This window comes from Rattus norvegicus, chromosome 2, assembly GCF_021556685.1.
Source record: "Rattus norvegicus strain SHRSP/BbbUtx chromosome 2, alternate assembly SHRSP_T2T, whole genome shotgun sequence".
Taxonomy (NCBI): domain Eukaryota; kingdom Metazoa; phylum Chordata; class Mammalia; order Rodentia; family Muridae; genus Rattus; species Rattus norvegicus.
In genome coordinates, this window is record NC_141535.1 from 58,187,140 (window position 1) to 58,207,016 (window position 19,877).

At 45.2% G+C, this 19,877-nt stretch overlaps 1 protein-coding gene across 1 annotated transcript in view; it reads right to left on the reverse strand.

The window, feature by feature from the left end:
- The window catches only part of Egflam (EGF-like, fibronectin type III and laminin G domains), a 174,030-nt gene extending 161,451 nt beyond the window's left edge, over window positions 1-12,579 (reverse strand). The window contains 1 exon segment of the mRNA NM_001108938.2: window positions 12,281-12,579. Within this exon segment, the coding sequence (NP_001102408.2) occupies window positions 12,281-12,377 (97 nt within the window). The 5' untranslated portion in view covers window positions 12,378-12,579.
- Between the last annotated feature and the right edge of the window lie 7,298 nt (window positions 12,580-19,877).

A 19,877-nucleotide genomic window follows, 5' to 3' on the forward strand; every position in this document is an offset into this window, starting at 1 on the left:
CTCCTGTCTCCAGCTTCCCATTGCTAGGATTGTAAGTACATGTGTGTAAGCCATACACTCAGCTTTTTAAAGGTGGATTCTGGGTATAAAATTCCTCATGTTTGTGTGGCAAGGACTTTATCTTCTGAAGTATCTCCCAAGCCCCCAAAAATATACTCTCCGACACAGTGGTTCTCAACCCATGGGTTACAACCCCCCCAAAATTTGGAAAACATAGATATTTACATAGATATGATTCATAACTATAGCAAAATTATAGTTATGAAGAAGCAACAAAAATAATTTTATGGCTAGGGGTCCCCACAACGTGCGGAACTATATTAAGGAATCACAGCATTAGGAAGGTCAAGAACCACTGCTCTAACTCATAGGTGACTTCTATGAAGGGGTTTTACTTCTTGTAAGAGGTAAGAATATGCAGTCATATAAAACTTATATTCATTTAGCTTGAAAAGTTCTGGGTTTGGGGGTCCAAGGAGACACTGATTGTCCGATGGGGTAAGAGATTTACTAGATTTACATTGGCAGGTACACAATAACATGGCTGAGGCTCTGAGGAGTGTTCAGGTCATTCAGCAAAGAGGGAACCCAGAGGAAAGTGGTACCTTTTATGCCATTTGATTGACTTGGAGCCCATGGCATACAATTATGGTCCAGCTCTCTGTGAACCAGCTGTGAGGGTGAGAAAGAACCTGGATGAACAGATTACTTTTATTTGGGAAATCAAATCACTCTAGCTTCAGGAATTGTCAGAGTTCAACCACAATGGTGGAGCCCTGGTTAAGGTAGCTCTCTACATATTTTGGACCTTGTTCCAAACTGATCCACGTCAGTTGGATTGCTTGGCTTTTAGGGTCTTTCCTTATATTGCTGTGGCTTCTGACAGATGGTAACTGCCACAGTTCAGACACGGCCTGACCACATGCCCCTTGGTAACATGCCTTGAAATTTAATCACTACTGTGAGGCATTGAGAGGGTGGAAATTTAATCTGAGTAGTGTTTAGATCTGGGGCCTTTCAGAGGTGCTTAGGATTAGATAAGGTCATCAGGGAGAGCATGTATACTTAGATAATGGTTCCTTCATTAAAATAGTCAGAGCAAGGATCCATACATATGCTCTCTCCCTTCTCTATGTCGAGTGTCCTCTCTGCACCACCTCAGGATTCTGACCAACAAGAACATCACCAGGTGCAGCCCTAAGATCATGGGCCAGGACCATGAACCCACATACGACTCTTTCTTTCTACGTACCCATCCTTGTTACTTATTTCTTTACTCATCCTGACATAGTAACAGCGCACAGACACTAAGCACTCGCTTTTTAAACAAGGTTAAATGTTACCACAAAAGTTACACTTCAGCTCAAACTCATGCACAGGCAAAAAAAAAAAAAAAAGACTCAAAAATGGTAGATTGTCTGCTCCTACAAATTTGGTAACACCTCCACTTGGTCCTTTAAGGGATTTCAAAATAGAGCATCAGAGACAACTACTGTCCTGGGTTCAGGTTCTTCCCATGTATGCACTGAAAATGTATTTCCTGGAACCCTTGGAATTCAGCTAGGGCTATGTGACTGTCATCTGCTCTGACACATAAAGCCTCTCCCACACTCCTTCATGCTATTCACCTCCCTCCTTGTAGGTCCGTGACATGTACCATGACAAGATGGAGATACTAAACAAAGGTTGGCAAGATCTTGAGGTCACCACACACAACAGAGTCATCCAGAGGGAACAGCCAACCAGAAACACACACACACACTGGGCTGTGAATACATGGAAAATAAACATTGTGTGAAGGTAACAAACTTTGAAGTTGTTCACCCAGCAGCTGATGTTAATTGACCAATGCAAGTGCTTGCTTGTCTGTGCTGTGGCAGACACATGACTATCCATTTGTTCTGTTTTATTTCAAGACATGATTTCTCTTGGCTTTCTTGAGACAAGGTTTCTCTGTGTATCCTCGGCTGTACTAGAACTCACTCTGTAGACCAGGCTGATCTCAAACTCACAGTTATCCACCTACCTCTGCCTCCCGAGCGCTGGGATTAAAGGCAGGCACCACCACTGGCCCTTGACACATCACTGTTGTAAGGGCAAGATGAACCAACCTGAAGCAGACAAATGAATTTTCCATCCCAGGAAGGAAGCATTGAACTGGGCGTACTGGATTCTTACTCTGTCTGTGCAATATTAGAGGGACACATGCAAACTTCTTAGCCAATTACATATTCACTAGGGAGAACACAGCTAACCCTGCTTAACAAACCCTTTAGTGTGAACTTGGGTCTGTTATGTTGTTTTTGTTTTTTTGTTTTGGTGTGTGTGTGTGTGTGTGTGTGTGTGTGTGTGTGTGTGTGTGTTGGTTTTGGTTTTGTTACTGAGACAGTCTCATTATATAATAGCCCACCGTGGCCTGGAGTTCACAATCTTCCCTCTTTCACCTCCCAATTCTTAGGACACAGACATGCACCACCACACAAAGTTTCTTGTGTAAATTTACCTCATGTGCTATATTTCCACAGCTGTCTTTGAGAGTGCACCTCACAGTAAAATTGCTCAAATGATAACTAACCAGCCCAGGGAGCATGGATGCCTGCCTAGGGCAGAGGTAATGTTCTACCTTTAACCATGCTATGACACTGTCACCATGAGGTGAAAATAGACATAAACTCGTAGGCTAATGTGCTGCCTTCCTCCCTGTGCTACTGAACGCAACACAGAGTCCCCTAGGGTACAGACTCAAGCAATCCATACTGCCACTGTTTATATGGAAGTATTTAAAAGATAAATCACAGACCAGTAACAGGCTCCTAATTCACAACCATCGGCCATCTTATTTATTTCTCTGCTCACTCTAAGAATTGCAAGCAAAGGATCATGGGACCTATTCCTAAGTGTAAGATTAGATCAATAAAATTAGCCATCTGTCCAAGGAAGGCTTTAAACGAAGGTTATATTTAAGTATTATGTTCCCAACTGCCCAGATGTTACGGAGAAGTGCCTGCTGATAACGACTCCTTTTGCACAAAGTAAACTGTTAAAAGGCTAATATAAACTTATTGCACCAAGAAAAAATAAATAGCATTAACGTTATATTAAAACTGAACCAGGATTTGGGGGTGCCTTGTCAGCAAAAACAAAAAAAAGTGTTAAAATTTAAATTGCTTGGTCTTTGCAGAGTTAGATAAGAAACCCATCTCGAGTGTCATTAGGGGAGTGAGAAGAAAGAGACTTAGAAATAAAAGTAGAGGAGAGCCATGGCCAGCCTGGCTAGGGAAGGCACCAGCTAGTTATCGCAATCACTCTTAGCTGAAGCAGGCAGATTTCCTTCACCCAAATTCATTCAGGACAGGAAGGCTTAGGATATCTGTTTTTATAGACTGGGGAATATTTGCATATACATAATGATGCTTGCTGTGGAAGACTCGATCCAAGTCAAGACACAGAACACGTGTATGTTTCACAAGGGCTGTACCCATAGAACCTAAAGGGAATCTGTGGAATATTCTAAATACTTCCCTGCGTGAAACTACATTTTGCATATCGAGTCACGTGCGGGGGCTTTCCACATGAGGCATCGCATCAGGGTTTAAAAAGTTTGGGGCCTAGAGTTTCAGAGTTTGGAATATGGATGCTCAACCTGGAATATCTCATCCATATGCAGTACTTCAGCTCTCTCAAAGCAGGGTCTGCTGAGGTAGCAGTGGGCTTCCCTAGGGGAGGAGAGGCCTTCGTGTAGCCAAAGAAATGGTAGACTCACTGCAGGAGTCCACAGGGCCTGGCCTGCCTCTCTGTCATCACTAACCCATGCATAAGAGCGGAGGTATTTCTTTGTACCTGGCTCCGTTGAGAGCTGGGCTGACTCCCTGTCATAGATCAAGAGTAAGAACGTTCTTTCAGAAACAGATTCCCTTCCCCTAACCCTGTAAAACGTCATTCAAAAATAGTTGCCAGGTGGGTCTCACCACAGGGGTCATGCATGCTTACAGAGGTAACCCACTCAGAGAGAACACAAGCGCTTGGCGGCCTCATTTTCCAAGCATAGAATCAAGGTATGTGGCTGAACAATTTTTTGATTCATAAATTAACTTATTTATAAAAACATCTGAAATGTTTATAAGTCACTATAAATTAAATCACAAGCAATGATACATTAGCATGTACGGGAAAGGATAAAAAGAAAATGAAATCATAAATGCGCGTGTCTGTTAGGACGCCGGTCAATAAATTTGCATATATATTCTTTCAGGCTTTTCCTTCTAATCTAGACTAACAGTTTCCTCAGGTTTGCCTTAAGCATCAGTCAGTCTTATCCCATGCCTTGGAATACACACTACCTCCTTAGTCCTCTGAGGAAGCCTGTAAGGTAGGTACTTTCCTTAACATTATTTATTGGAAACTAGAGAAAGGGTGCACAGCTTACACAAATTTCCAGATGTCACCAAATAACCAACAGGAAAACTCAGAGCTTAGCCTCCCATTGGCCAGATATTGAAGTACGTACAGGTCTGCTCTGCCAGGAGCCACTCTTGCAAGCTAAATGAAACAGCTTCCTGACTGTGAGAGAAAAATGGAGGGTGGGGGTTGGCTATGTAGAGCATGGTGTGGCTGTCAGTCTTTCAGGTCTGCTCGAAGCCATCCAGCAGGGAAGGAAGGCATGGGTAAGTTGGCTCTAGAAAGGTGTTATTCAGGCACAGTAAGTCAGAAAGTTGCTCAGGAGCCTGAAGCTGGTGGAGTACCCTCTCGGAGTTAGCCTGGGCTATCAAGCCCATCTCTAAAAGGTAATCATAAGAACAAAGAAGATAACAAATCCCCAAAACGACCTCCAGCATTCCCAGTGAGTCTCTACATGGTTGCCTAATTAAACTGCACCTGTCCAAATGCCGCTGCTAACTGGCACAGTGACGAGGAAGAGACAATACTGTGGGTGTAGCAGGGTCGAGGTACGAAGAAGGGAGGAGGGCAGCAGAGCCCAGATTCTCTACCTGTAGACTGTGAGTCGCCTGCCGTCAGCTCTCCAGGAGTTCTTGTTTCACAGTCGGATGCCCGGTATGCACTCTAAAACTTCTTTCTGCATAGTTGAAGACCTCTGTACCTGCCCGTCCAAAGCCCGAGACCTGCTTCTCCAAGCTCTGGAAGTATGCCCTCTGCTGGCTATTTATGTAGTTTTTTTCCACCTAAGACTGGTCTCTTCAATCAGTGGTTCAGCATGGTGACAGTATCTCCTGGTTTACCTCAGTACCTAGAAGCCGCACTTTGGGTCCTTCTTCAAAAGGGAGGTCCTACACCAGTGGACTCAAAAATAGCTTTGAGGAACTTTTCCTACATCCTGCACCTTAGACTCCGCTAGCTATATTTCCTGAATCCTCCCACCCCTGCCTTTTTTCTTTTCTGTCAGAATTTATAGGTGATTCCTAGTACATGCAGCCTGACATGCAGTTTTCATTAAGAAGCGGGGGCTTAGCCAGCTCAAACAGTCAGCTGCCATCAAGATGTCATGGTGCAGGGGTGGTGGCACATACCTAGGGACATAGAAGTTGGGAGGTAGAGGAAGCCTGAGTTACTTGAGACCTACTCTCACTTACCAACCAACCAACCAACCAACCAACCAACCAAAAACATATGATTTCATTCATGGAAAATACAAACTACAAACCTACTTAGCCTCAGAGACTGAGGTATGGAAATACAATACATCCGCAGGACAAACCATGCGGAAGGTGAGGCTCCCCATAACCTCAGACATATCGGGCTCAACAGCTTGGAATCACTGTTTACTTTCAGACCATATTAACACACTGTGGGTGGCAGAACAGAAGAAAAACTGCAGACTACTATTTCCCCAAAGAATTCTAAGGTTATTAAACTCTTAGCCCTGGGGATGGATGGATATGTGTGTGTGTGTGTGTGTGTGTGTGTGTGTGTGTGTGTGTGTGTGTGTGTGTGTAAGAGAGAGAGAGAGAGAGAGAGAGAGAGAGAGAGAGAGAGAGAGTTTCTGTCCAAGTCAGTCTTCCTCAGGGAAAGTACTACTTTACATTAAACCACATCTAACCCTGCCGTTGACTTCTCTCGTTTGTTTTGATCACACTCATGGAAGTGTTTCTTTGTAGTTACTACACATGATGAATAGCTTCATGGAAAGGGAGGACATCAGATCCAGTTTGAGTCAGGGGGTTTTTCTGCCGTGATCCGTGAAGTCTGTGGAGCATTACCAGCTAAGCACTACTAGATACCATACGTGTATGTGAGCACACACTTGTGTGCATATGATATATCCCTATATGGTGCCACCTATCTATTATTCATCTACCTATACACACAGAGAAAGGGGGTGGCTCCCAAGAACCAACACAACCTCACTGTGATGGAATAAAGTTGGCCATTAAAAAAAGGAAATGAGGGGGGCATCTAGGAAAGACAAGGACCCCAAATCACATCTAAATCCAATGGAAAAGGCCCATAATAGGAGTTCTAACTAAGAATACTACAATCTCCCAAGAGCTTGATGAAGGTGCATTTGGGAAGTTGGCCAGGATGATTCCTGATGCCTCAGCCTCCCGGTGTCAGCCAGCAGCTGCAGAAGCTCCCTTGTGGGACCTGTATTCTTCATCCTCCACCAACGACGCGCCTACCAGTGAGCTAACTCTCCTCTTCTAGGGTTTTGGTTTTCTTGCTTGCTTGTTTGCTGTTTTGTTTTCTTTTTTTTAATATGTTGAGATATTTGTTTTAATCTAATTATGTGGATGGAGAAATACTGAGGAAGTGGAAAGGAAAAAGATTATGGGCTTGTGCCACATTTTAAAAATGACCGTGGAGGAAGCCAGTCCCTCCAGGAAAACTTTGAACTCTGATCCCTGCTTTACCTTCTCCCATTGGCTTTGGAACCTGAGGCAAAAAGGACAGGTCAAGAGGAAAAGCAGAACCCACATACTCACCTTCCTGTGTACCTGTACCAAATTTAATGATGCCATGAGTTTTTGTCTCAATAAAGAACAACTCTACAACCTAGGATTGGGAGTATTGGCCTTTAATCCACTAATCTTCAGGCCCCCAGTATACCCGTCCTGACTCTTGGCACCAGGCCACAGACATGCCACAGCATTGACACCCCTAAGAACTGCACTGTTAGATGCTTCAGAGAAATAGCAGGGCTACCCCAAATCTGCTGCAAGAGGATATGAGCAGGTCTGAATGGCAAGAGCTACCATGGGCAGCTAGATGCACAGCAACCCATTAAGCCAAAGACTCACCCCACCAGCAACAAACACAACAGTACCTGTGTAATAAAGCCAACATATCCACAAATCAGAAAAGAAATTTTGATTTAAATCTCATGGCCTGGCATGGTAGCACACACACTTTCATCCCAGCACTCAGAAAGCAGAGGCAGGCAAATCTTTATGAGTTCCAGGCCAGTCTGTTCTACAGAATGAGCTCCAGAACAGCCAGGGTTATGTAGAGAGACCCTTTCTAATGCATGCATGCGGACACACACACACACACACACACACACACACACACGCAACAGAATGAGTAAATTGCATCTGGAAAGCTGATGTTTTTAAAGCACATATCTAATAAAGGGCTGCACTCAAAATGTACAATGTATAGTAAAAAAAATCAGTAAGAAAAACAAATGCCTTTCTTCTCTTTAGAAAAAGTCAAAAGATTTAAAGAAACTTGAGAGGCAAATGACATATGAAAAAAGTTCAATATCATTAGTCGAGAAGGAAAGAATTAAAACTATGATGAGATATATCATTATACACACCCATTAGAAACCTTAAACCAAACAAAAACAAAGAAACAGAGAAATGACAAAGAAATGGTTAGCTTTAACTTTCAACTTGACACAACTAGAATGACCTAGTATCAATCCATAAGGGATTGTCAACATTGAATTGGCCTGTGGTAATCATCTTAATTAAGGTGATTGATGTGGGAAGGCCCACCATGGGCAGCACCATTCTCTAGTCATGACCATACAATAGCAGGGAAATCATTGAGCACAAACCATCCAGCAAGCAAGTGAATGTTCATGTATTAACTTCTCTTTGCTCTTGACTGAATGTGATACAATCAGCTGCTTCAAATTCCTGTCACTTCCAGTGATAGATTCCAATCGTGAGCTAAACCCATCCTCCCATATGTTTCTTTTTGTCAGGTTTTGGTGTTAGCTTTCCCCCCACCTCTTCTTCACAACTACAGAGATGAAATGAAAACATGTACCAAACGCTGCGGGGAATCTAGGATGAGTAGAACTTCCATACATTGCTCCTAGGAATGTGAAACAGTACAACCATTCTGAAAAGCAATTCAGTGCTGTCTTGGAAAGTTCAGCCTACCACAAGTAATGATCCCCACTCGGCTCCTTACCAAGAGAAATAAAAGCATATCCACACAGAGGTATGTATATAGCTGGGTGGAACAGCCCCGTTCACCACAGGCTGAAGTTGAAAACACCTAAAAAGCCATTCCTGAGGGAAGAGTTAAACACACTTCAGTTATCTAAGACCTATACAAAGGACTACTACTAACCAAGAACGAAGGGGAAAAAACACTGATAAGTGCCACCACACAAGGGTTCATCTTGAAAGTGTTGTGTTGGGTATGGGAAAGTACACGCAAAATATGAGAGATTCTAGAAGATTCAAAACTATAGGGTCAGAAATCAGATCACCAGTTGCCAGGCGCTGTGATGGGGATAGATTTTCTACTATGGAATACAAGGTTATATTCTTAAGTAAAGACAATAGCCCAAGACCATTTATTGCTAAACAAACGTTCACAAGAGGGGAATTAGCCTGTAGGCAGGTGATGAGAGAGAACAAGGCCCCTTAGGGGGTTACTGCTAGCTGAGGCTGAGTAACTGAGATTATCCGTACTGGAGATGTTTCTTAGAACTTATCAAGCAATCCCTGAAAAGGAAGAATTTTCATAAACGTCTCCATCTCAATAAAGCTGCCCCGAAACAATCGTCATGAAGGCCAGGGTGACAGATCTGCCTGTGGACCATGGGTGGCTTCTTTCCTGCCTGTCCACAGCCGTGTGAAGTTCCCCTCACTTCCCCCTGAAACCCCTGCTGAGAACCAGAAGCAAGGGGCTACAGGGCCACAGGGCATGGGTGTTGGGGGTGGAGGTCTTCACACCAGCCCAGCTCAGCTTTCGGCATTAACCTGGACATGGTTCCTCTCGTCCCACAGCAAGGTGAGGAGTTTGCACTTGCCTCCAGTTTATGCAGGACAGGAATGAAGCGCTTTCGACCCACTGTGTTTACACACAGTGGGGGCCTGCAGAGGTGGTGTAGACATAGGGCTCTCCACCTTCTCACTTTTCTATTCCCGAGAGGCCCTAGTGTCTTTCTGTCCCCTCAAACAGTAAGAGTCTGACAAAGAGAGCGAGTAGCTCCTTATTCCTCTCTAAAGCTACTACACTATTTACAGATGGGGTCAAGGGATAGTAGCTTCCTGTACCCCACATCAGTAGTCTAGGTACCATTTTGTTTGGAGTTGGCACATGGCCCCTCACAAAATTGTGAGGTGAGGCCCTCTCCCTAGGTTACAAGGCTCTCTGTCCCTGGGGAACTCAGCCTTGAAAACACTCAAGGCTACATAGTTCTGCAAGCAAGACAGCTCAGGATTGGGATTTTGTGCCAAATACCAGAGCCTAAATTCCCATTCCACTCTTTAGCCTCTGTGTGGCCTGGGGTAAGATACTGAGCTCCACTAAGCCACAGTTTCCCCCTTAGTAAAACAAAGAAACTAGCAGCATGCAGCTCACAAGGCTGCTGGCTTGATTAAAGGAATCAGCGTGTGTCAAGTTCGCAGAACAGTGTAACAAGCACTTAATTAGTGTCAGTTATTATTATTTAATTTGACTTAATTTGAGACCGCTGTGGCAACTCTTGTGAGTCTTGGTACATGTGGAGCTTTCTTTCCTCATGCTCAGTGCCAGAAGGCACTACTCCACCTTGGGGTGAGGGGGGCAAGGTGCTCTTTTCTACCTGTCTCTTTCTAAATGAAGGGGCAGAACCTCTGGGCTAATTGGAATCCAAGATTTTGAAACAAGACTGTACTTCTCAGAAGCCCATTGTGCTGAGCAAAGAGGAATAAGAAGAATGCACTGTTTTGCAGTGTTTGTGTGGGGGCCACACCACAGTACTGCACCCGAGTCAGTTTCTATGGGATGGGGGGTTGTGTGTGGGGGGGGCAAGGTACAAAATCCCTCCCATATGGAGCGGAGCGGGATTCGCTGGTGTCCGGGGAAGATTACAAATGAGCTCCTTGCCGTTCGCATCAGAGCCAACTGGGGCAGTTTTTTAATCTGGACCAATTTTACGGATCAAAAAACGAGTCTTTCCATGAGATGTAAATGAGCCCACAAGGAAAATCTGCCCCGAAGTTTATGAAGTAGCTGTCGTTTCCATCCAAACAGCTTTTCAACCTGAAAACCATTGTCTGGATAACATTATAAAGTAATCTTTTTTAAAAAATTTTTAAAGCCTTTCTTAGGCTGAAGATAGTCTAAATACCTTCTACCTTGATGAAGACAAAAACATTTAAAAGGAAGTTTTCAAACACCCCCCCCCCCATCAATGCTTCAAGTAAAGGCAAAGAAAGCAGCACGAGCTGTTGTTGGTGTGAGTATCTGAACAAGACGCTGAGGCTGAGAGGACCAGCCAGAAATGTTTTTAGGAGAGAAAGGACCCAAAACAACACACAATGAAGAGGCAAGTGGGGGGGGGGATGTGTGGAATCATCATATACAGTAGGTTTTTGTGCAATAGTTTTACATCCTGCCTAAACGGATCAAAGTCTACCCTCAAAGAACCTTGCATGGGTCACACAGGCTAAGAGCCACAGATGTATGCATGTGCTATTCGGACATGGTTAGATGGTTTCCTGTGCAGAAACCTGCAGAGGGCAAGCGATTGTAGTGTGGGATTCTTGAGCAAGAAAGTTCAAAGGCTCCTCTTATTGAGATGCTGGAAGGTATACGAAGACAATTTAATATGAATCTACCTTGGGTGACTGCTGTTGCCTCCCCAATGAACTGGACAGTGTACAGACAGATTTGTACCGAATCCGAATGTGTTGTGGAAGAATGGTCCTCAATTTTAAGTCAGGTAAGGGGATACAGGTGATCACCGAGAGAGCCTGAAGACTGAGATATCTCCTAGGATCAAAGGCAACAGTCCTAAACTCCAGGCAGATTCTGGAGCAGTGAGAAATATTTGAACATGCAAATGGGTGCCTGCCAAGCATATTTTCTTTGCATTCTGATAAATTTTCCTGGTTTGCCTCTTTCTTGTAGAAACATTTGTGAAGGCAGACTCCACTTTCTGTGAGGTTTTGCAGGCTGAATTAAAATAGTTAGATTGTTTTCCATTGTTCAGAAGACATAATTAATCCCATAAGACAACCCCCACTTGTAAAGTAAGCTAAGAAAAAGCAGATTTTTTTTTCACAATTCTAAATATGGTCCTGGCCAACAAAGAATAAAAAATCGTTACCCAGAAGCAATGCTAGGAACTTTATTGCTTAAAATGTTCTACTTTCCCTCATGACACAGCCAAATCAATGTTGATAAAAACATACTTTTTACCTAGAGGAAATGTGGGTTTTTGTGGGTTTTGCGTTCTCTCCGATCTCTTTGTATTAGCTAGCCTACGGTGCATATATATCTTTGTTTGAACAGCAGAGCTAAAACAGGAGTTCTAAAAGAGATCAGGTTAACCCACTGTGGACTGCTTTCTGCACAAACAGCCCGGGGCTGCAAGAAAATCCTAACAACAGAGAAAGTGCAGGTCCCTACCCAGTGCTTCGACAGGACCAGAGCCAGGAAGGGGGACTCCAGGCAAACCTTCAGACACTCAACAGGAAATGGCTGGGCTCTAGGCAGTATGAATCCAATAAGATGTTCAAAGAAGCAGGAGGAGCTCTTGAAAGTCCTCTGCGCTCTCTCGGTCCTCTGTAACCCAGACAGAGCGATAGTTGCCCCCAACTTTTAGCAGTCTGTGGTTCCACATAGAGCCCACCGCCTCTACTAGCTCTGGAAAACAGATCGTTTCTTTTAACAAACAATATCCCTGGAACTGCCTGGGCTGGGGGAGGGCGAGTCTCTAGCCTCGGCTGAGCTCTGCGCATAGCCTTGGCGGGCTGAGCTCACGCGGGTCAGCGGAGAGAGCTGAGTGAAGCTGCCTGCTCTGAGAACCCCACCAAAGGCCGGGACCGAAGTGCTCAGGGCACCATGGCTCCGGGCGCACTGAGCGCTTTACCTGATTTTCGCAGAGCGGTTCGGAGTGACACGGCGCCGGGTGGGAGGCTGCAGGCCAGGAGCAAGAAATGGAGCAAGAAGGTTGAGATTAAATCCATCTCACCGACCGTGTCTGCAAAGTTTCACCAAGTCCCGGGCGCGCGGGGAAAGGGCGTCTCCTGGGGACGCGGGGGACGCCAGTGACGCGAGGATGAGAAGGTGGGGGACCCAGGGAACTGAACCAGGAGCCACTCGGGAGTCCGAGGAGGCAAGGCAGCAGCTGGGAGGCTGGCGTGCTTGGAGTGGAGCGGGCTCTCAGCGGCAAGGCTTTTCGGGGCTGGGGAGTGGACGCTGGAAGCCGAGGGGAGGGACGCACTGGCCGCCTGAGGGAGGGCGGCTCGACCCGCAGGAGATGGAATTACAATCTAGTGGAAGAGCGAGGGGCAGGGTCTGAATCAATTCACTCCGCGCCCACCTCCCGCGCAGACAGCCCCCAGCTCAGCCCTTCCCCGCGGGTGACCTAGATTGGGGGCCGGGGTGGGACCGACTTCAACACTCCGCCGGAGTTCCTTGACTTAGACTGTGGGCCCAGGGTCCTCCACTGGATCCTAACCCTGAACTTTTGGGGTGCCTCGGTATTGTTGGCTGGACTCTTCTTCCCCCACTAGGTGGCTTGCACCCAGTTTAAGCCACTTTTTCCTAACGCCTCAAAGGTTACTACCAGTAAGGTACTCCGGAGGAAGCGCAAGGGAGGGGCTGGAATGTGCAAGTCCGGAGGAGGAGGGCGGGGCTGGCCAAGGCTTGGGTGCTAAGAAGATAAGTGAGATTTAAGGCGCACAGATGGAGGGAGAGCTAAGGCTAGGCCACGCCGAGGCAAAGGCCAAATGAAGATTAGGGACTGGTGCTGGGGGAGCAGGTCCCTCTTGGTGGCGGGTGGCAACTTTAGAGCCTCCAGAGAAAGGAGAACAAAGTCCAGGTAATTCTGGCAACTCCAGCTTCTTTGGGGCTGAGAAGGTCCTCTGTAAAGGGGACGCTTGCGGCCAGGCTGGGACTGGGGAATAGGAGCAAAGCCGGGAGCCAGCATTTAGCTTCCCAGCTGAGGAAAGACCCCCTCCCTTCCTAAGCGATCTGTGTAGCTGACTGGAGTTTACAGTACTGCCCCCAAAGGGTGTGAGCTCCGGCGCAAACTGGCGTTCTGACCCCCCCCCCCAAGCCCTCTTGAAACAGATACAACAAATAAACTAAAAGGAAAATGGACCCTTGCCAGAATCCGGGGAAGGATCAAAGGCCCTAGGAAGCGCCCCGCAGTTAGAGACTGCGGGTCACTGGCAGAGGTCTGCGGGTGATCTCCAAGCCCTACCTGGCAGAGCTGTGTCCTGGCCCCTTCTTGTTAACCTTCCATTAGGAGAGTTGAGTGTTGTCCCGTGATTTCTACCCTTGGTCCCGTAATGAACCTAATCCTGTTAGCAAGGTTAGAATATATTTCCTTACACGTTGGTATTTTCAGGTGTGTAATTGTTCCATAAATAAATTCAAAGTCTGCCCCAACTTGAGTATCTAAAGATGCCTAAGCCCAGAACCCTAGTTTCTCTTAAACGGAACTAGTTCAGGAATGTCCAGACTGCACTACACTTACGTAGGGAAACCAGGCAAGGTGACTCTGCAGAGATAAGTTCTGCTAGACCCTTAGGGTCCCCGAGGCCGCTAATGTCATCCCGCCCCCTCCATGCCACACAGGAATCTGCTTTGAGTTGTCTTAGCATGGGCTGCCACCGCCATTCGAATCCATCCTTCTGCATCAGACCTCGCCTATCAATACTGACTTTTGATCCTGGAGTTCTTGGCGTATCCTGAAGCAAGCCGGTGCTTTCGGGAGGATGTCTCCTTATTTTTCTGCTCTTTCTCACTTAAAAATGACTCGCTGTCACAGCATGGGGAGGAGGCTGGGCCAGTCATTGGTTGGAGCCCCACCCCGACACTATATATGATATTCTGCTATATTTGCAGACGGGAGCCTAGCATAACTGTCATCAGAGAGGCTTCACCCAGCAATGGATGGAAAGTGATGCAGAGACCCCCAGACAAACATTAGGTGGAGCTTAGGGGACAGTGGAACAGGCAGAGAAGGATTGAAGGAGTCAGAGGGGTCAAGGACACCATAAGAAAACTAATCATAAGGAAGCAACTAATCTATACCCGCAGGAGCTCATGGAGACTGAACTGAAATCAGAGAGTATATTCTAGGCCCCTGCACACATGCAGCAGTTGTGCATCTGGGCCTTCCTGTGGAACTTTGAAGCTGGAGACCGGACTGTGTCTGACATCCTTTCCCACTAACTGGGCTGCTTAGGTGCAAGACGCACCAAGTCTGACTGCAACTTGATATGCCAAGGCTGGTTGACATCCATGGGAGGCCTCCCCTTTTCAGAGGAGAAGGGGAGAGGGCTACACTGAAGGAGAAGGGGAGTTGAGAGGGAGGGACTTGGAGGAGAGGAGGGAAGCGAAGCTGTGATTGGGATGTAAAGTAAATAACTTAATCAATATAAATAAATACAGAAGAAAGAAAGAGAAGTCTGATGGGCAAGCAACGAAAACAATGACGCGCTGGTCCACGGATTTAAGTAAATAGCAATCATGAGTATTAAGACTGTATGGCATCTCCTGGGTACAGGGACCTCTCTAAAGTGCTTTTAATCCCCATAGCAACCACACCAGGAAGGTACAGTCTTAGCACTATTCCCATTTCACAGCCAAGGAGACCGGAACAGCATGATCCACCTAAACTCATGCACCGCCTCTTCTCAAAAGTGCAGAACAGATGCAAATTTCAGACCTTCACTGCCCAGGCAGAGAGTCGGTCTCTTAAGGGGGATGACCCGGTGGAGAGCAAATCCAACTGGAGACTTGGGAGCTTCACCTCTGGCTCTGCTTTGAGCATGTGTTCCCCAAATGATGGGTGGCGGCCATAACTAAATTTCCATGGAGGGGGGGGGTTGTTGTATTGTTGTTTGCAATTTATTTTGTTTTACTTTTCTAGGAAGAGCTTCACTATGTAGCCAAGCTCACCTGGAACTCCCTGCCTAGGCCACTATTGTCTGGGAATTAAAAATCTTCCTTCTTTAGCCTTCCTAAGAACTGGAGTAATGACAGTTTGTGCCACCGGGTCTAGTTCTACTTATAATTTTATATGAGTTAATGAAACAGCGCAACAGAATTCCAGCACCCCTCCATGCCCCTCCACGCCCCTCCACCCAGTATAGAGTCTTTTTAAAACCTGTTATATAAATTGCCTATTGCTAATTTTGCAAACATGGGTTTTAACATAGTGGCTCTCTGCTAGACAGGAGCTGACATCTGTCTCTTCCTAATCATCTACCTGTTCTAGGTAGACATAGCTGATTGAGGAAACAGGTCTTCTTTTTCCAAGGGTTCCCCCTTGTTTCTTTCCTGCAGGTCTCACCTCATGTTTTATTTCTGAGGGGCCCTACATACTCTGGGTCCTGGGACCACAGACATAAAACTTTCCTTGTAGGACTTTGATGATTACAAATGTAAGATGGGCTTTAGAAACAGCCCATTCCCATCCTCTGCAATTAAAATCACATTCCCTCCAGGTCCCCACTCCTAGTTTGACAAACAGCTCACAGCACTTAGACATCTAGCTAAAGACAAATGAGACATGACTTTCACCCTCTTCCTGCCTTCAGGGGAGGGGGAGGGACGGGAACTAACAATGGCAAAAATTACTTTGAATGTTTTGTTATTTTGGCTTTTTTTTTAAGTGTTTAAATTCTCTGGTGATTTAAACTCAATTAATGGTATCACCCGCAGGCTAATGGCCTTGCCTACCTTGCTCAATATCATGGGATGAAGACGCTGACTTCTACCCCACGGATAGATGCAAAGAAAATAAAGGGAAACATCAATTGTGGGATGTTTGGTGATACTCCAAATGAAGGTGACAGAAGTTCAGGAAGAAAAAAAAATGTGTTTGGGTTTTATTGACTTAAATGAAATAAAATCTGCAATGTTTATTAATCAGATTGGGCAGTAACGACCTTTCCTCCCTCGAAAGCCACCAGGTGTTTTGAGTGGTTTTCTACATACTCCACAAAAAATAAAATTATACATATATATACATACATATATATATATATTACATATGCTTGTGTTTGTCTCAAATGGGAGCAGCTTCTGCATAGTTATTAATCCACAGACCCTTCCTAGTCAGCAGATCTGCTGCCTGTTCACTAATGTCGGAATAATATTCTATCGTGCAGTGTGTGATTTATTTTGTGCTCTCATCTATTGTTTTCTGTTGTATCTTGATAAGCTGTAGTGAATGACCTTGAGTGTGGAACCATGGGCTCAAGTTATAATAGACTACAGCGTTCACTTCTAGATGAGCCCTTGCTCTGCCAAAGGTAAATGCTTCCAATTTTAATGATTTGGTCAAAGAGCATTGTGCTTTGACAAATGACAGATAAATGTAACTATTTCTACAAACTTACACTAACATAATGTCTTTTCAAATTAGACTTATATATGTGGCATACATATGGTACATATGAACAAATTACATATATATACATATATATAATATACATATATGTTATATATGCATATGCAAAGCACAGGGTATCCTATCTGAAGAGACATATAGGAAGATGAGAACATTGTAATGCTACCAAGACCAAGAATAGATCCTTCCGAGGGACCCATCCAGTCCCACTTACTCTTCTCCCATCTAGATTGCTGAGAGAGAATTCAGACTCCCCTCCCCCACTCAAAGATAAAACTAGATCAGCAAACAATAGCATCACTTCCTCCATCCCCAACATCCACTGGGAATGGGTCTCGTTATGTGGCGACCTCTGTGATAAGAACATAAACAATATATCACAGAAAATACAACCAAAGTACAACAAACATACAATACAAACAGACCCAGGAGGACCTGTTTCTACTGGGAGAGGAAAACAGTTGCACAATCAATTGATCCTTAAGAATACTAGAGGCGGGGTTGGGGATTTAGCTCAGTGGTAGAGCACTTGCCTATGAAGCGCAAGGCCCTGGGTTCGGTCCCCAGCTCCGAAAAAAAGAACCAAAAAAAAAAAAAAAAAAAAAAGAATACTAGAGGCATAATTGAGTGCAAGTACCATGATATAGGCGACACATACTATTGCCATCTCTGTGGACTGAATTGCATTCCAATAACACTACTGTGAGATGCATGGCCATCTCTGTGGGTCAAATTTTGTCCTCCAAGATTAATATGTTGGTGCCTCCAAATTCCCATGACTGTTCATGGAGAAGAGGGTTTTATGAGGCAGTTAAAATTAAGGAGGTGACAGGGCTAGGTGCCTAATCCAATAAGACTGTGGCATTATAAAAAGACATTGACTGCAATCTCAGCACTGAGGAGTCAGAAGTATGAGGCAGCTAAGTCTACACAGCAAGTTTTAGGCCAGCTCTAACTACAGGCTACAAAGAGAAGGAGGAGGGAGAGGAGAGGGGGAGGAGGAGGAGGAGGAGGGGGAAAAGGAGAGGGAGGGGAGGAAGGGAAGGAGGAGGGGGAGGGAGAGGGGGAGGGGGAAGAGAAAGAGGGGGAGGAGGAAGAGAGGGAAGAGAAGGAAGAGGGGGAAGAGGAGGAAGAGAGGGAGAGGAAGAAGACAAAGAAGGGGAAGAGGAAAAGGAAGAAGCCCTCCTTTCTCTTCCCTCCCCTTCTCTGCCCCCCTTCACTCACTGCTTGTTAGAACATATTAAGAATGTGGCCAGCTGTAAACAGGTTCTCCCCGGAACCCACCATGCTGGCCCCAGCACACCACTATTGTTTAACCACTCAGCATATGGCACTTTGTTACAACAGCACAAGAAGACTACATCAATACAGCATCAATCTCATTAAAGTCTAGATTATGATTATGTCTGTAATAGGATTTTTCAGAAGAGTACTGGACTTATTCCTGGCAATTTTTCATTTATGGATAGTACATTGTATAACTTGTTTAAGAACCATTACCCAAGGTCATGAACACACCATTCCATGTTTTCTTCTGAACATTTTAAACTTAACATCCACATTTAGACCTGTGTAGACTGAGCATGAAACGAGTTATATTCGAGGCTTTTTTTTTAACCTGGATGCTCTCTTCTGACTTAAGTGTGGGAAGGTCTATCTCTACAGGGTAAGGTTTCAGTCCTGGGCTCCTGCAAGCCAAAACAGAGACTGCCTTTCTCACCAGGGATCAACCGAATAGATGGACATCCTATCTGTTGCTTTGGAGAATACAGGACCACCCATCACCAAGCACCTTACTGGGTGTACTGAAAGCTTCCACTGCTTGAAATACATTTCCAGTTAAATAAACATCTTGTTTAAAGAACACAAAATAAAGAGAGGTAGATAAGCAGCTTTTAAGGACTTTTCTCCTCATGTCTCTTCACACAATGGGTGTGTTTTTTCTTGCAAAGGAAGGAAAGCCACATTAATAGGGTCCCATTGGCATAATATCGAGGACTAATTTAACAGTAAATTAGTTGTGTCCTAGGACAGTAACTCCAGAGTCTATAGCATATAGGATACTCATGTTCACAGTGATGGGGAAGGAGAAATGTGTGTTGGGTAAAGTTCAGAGTGCAAGATCTGGATAGCACAGCCCTGGAAGCAACACAAATAGCCATCCTAGATGGAGAGACTGAGAACATACCTTAAGGGAGACAATGGGACCTGTGACGCTGTCCAAATCAAAACCAGACAAACAAGCGAATGAATAAAGTAGCCAAAGCAGAAGCAGGCGAGAGATCTGCTGTAAGTGGATGTGTGTCCATGACTAGACAGTGAATGGAGAAGACTAGTGGGGGGTTTTGTTTGTTTTCAGTTTTGTTTTCTTTTTAATGGTTTAATCGGTGCAATATATTTATTTAGGTATAAGAGAAAATATGAACGACCTTAAAAGAGGCTGGAGGGCAATTCAGGTAAAGGACAATTCAGGTAGGATAGGAAGAACAAAGCAGATTGAAAAACCAAAAGAAAGATTCAGACCTGGACATCTTAGGAGAAGGGGGAAATGAAGCGAGTAGGATGTGCACTCCCAAGGGGGAAGTGGACAGGAAGAGCAGACCTCATAAATAGTGTCACTCTGTCCAGAGCTGCCAACTTAGACATGCAAGAAAGAGAAACGAGCTGCCATCTTCCCGACAGCACAGGGATCCTGCTGTATGAACGCCTTGTAGATATTGAGGGGTGCTTCAAGGGCATCTGGCCTCCCATAGCTGCTAGCCACACTCAGCCTAGCAAAACAAGGAGGGCCCAGAGTTGTCACATTCAACTGCGTCCCTTCTTAAAAGGCATCCATGTGGAGAGCTGGCCTGCGATTGCAAAATACCAGTCTCATTTGTGAAAGACACAGCAGCTTGAAGGTCTCTATGGACTTGAGGTCAGGAGATCTGTACTCTCCTCCCAGCCCTGTCACTAATTGTCAGAAGGGGTTTACTGATTCCACTGACCTCTCAGGACCTTATTTTCCTCATCTATAAAGTGAAGACATCAGAAAAATGATGTCTCAGTTTTGACCTAGACACTGCAGTCTCAGCTTCCACAAAAGAGGGCCCCCAAC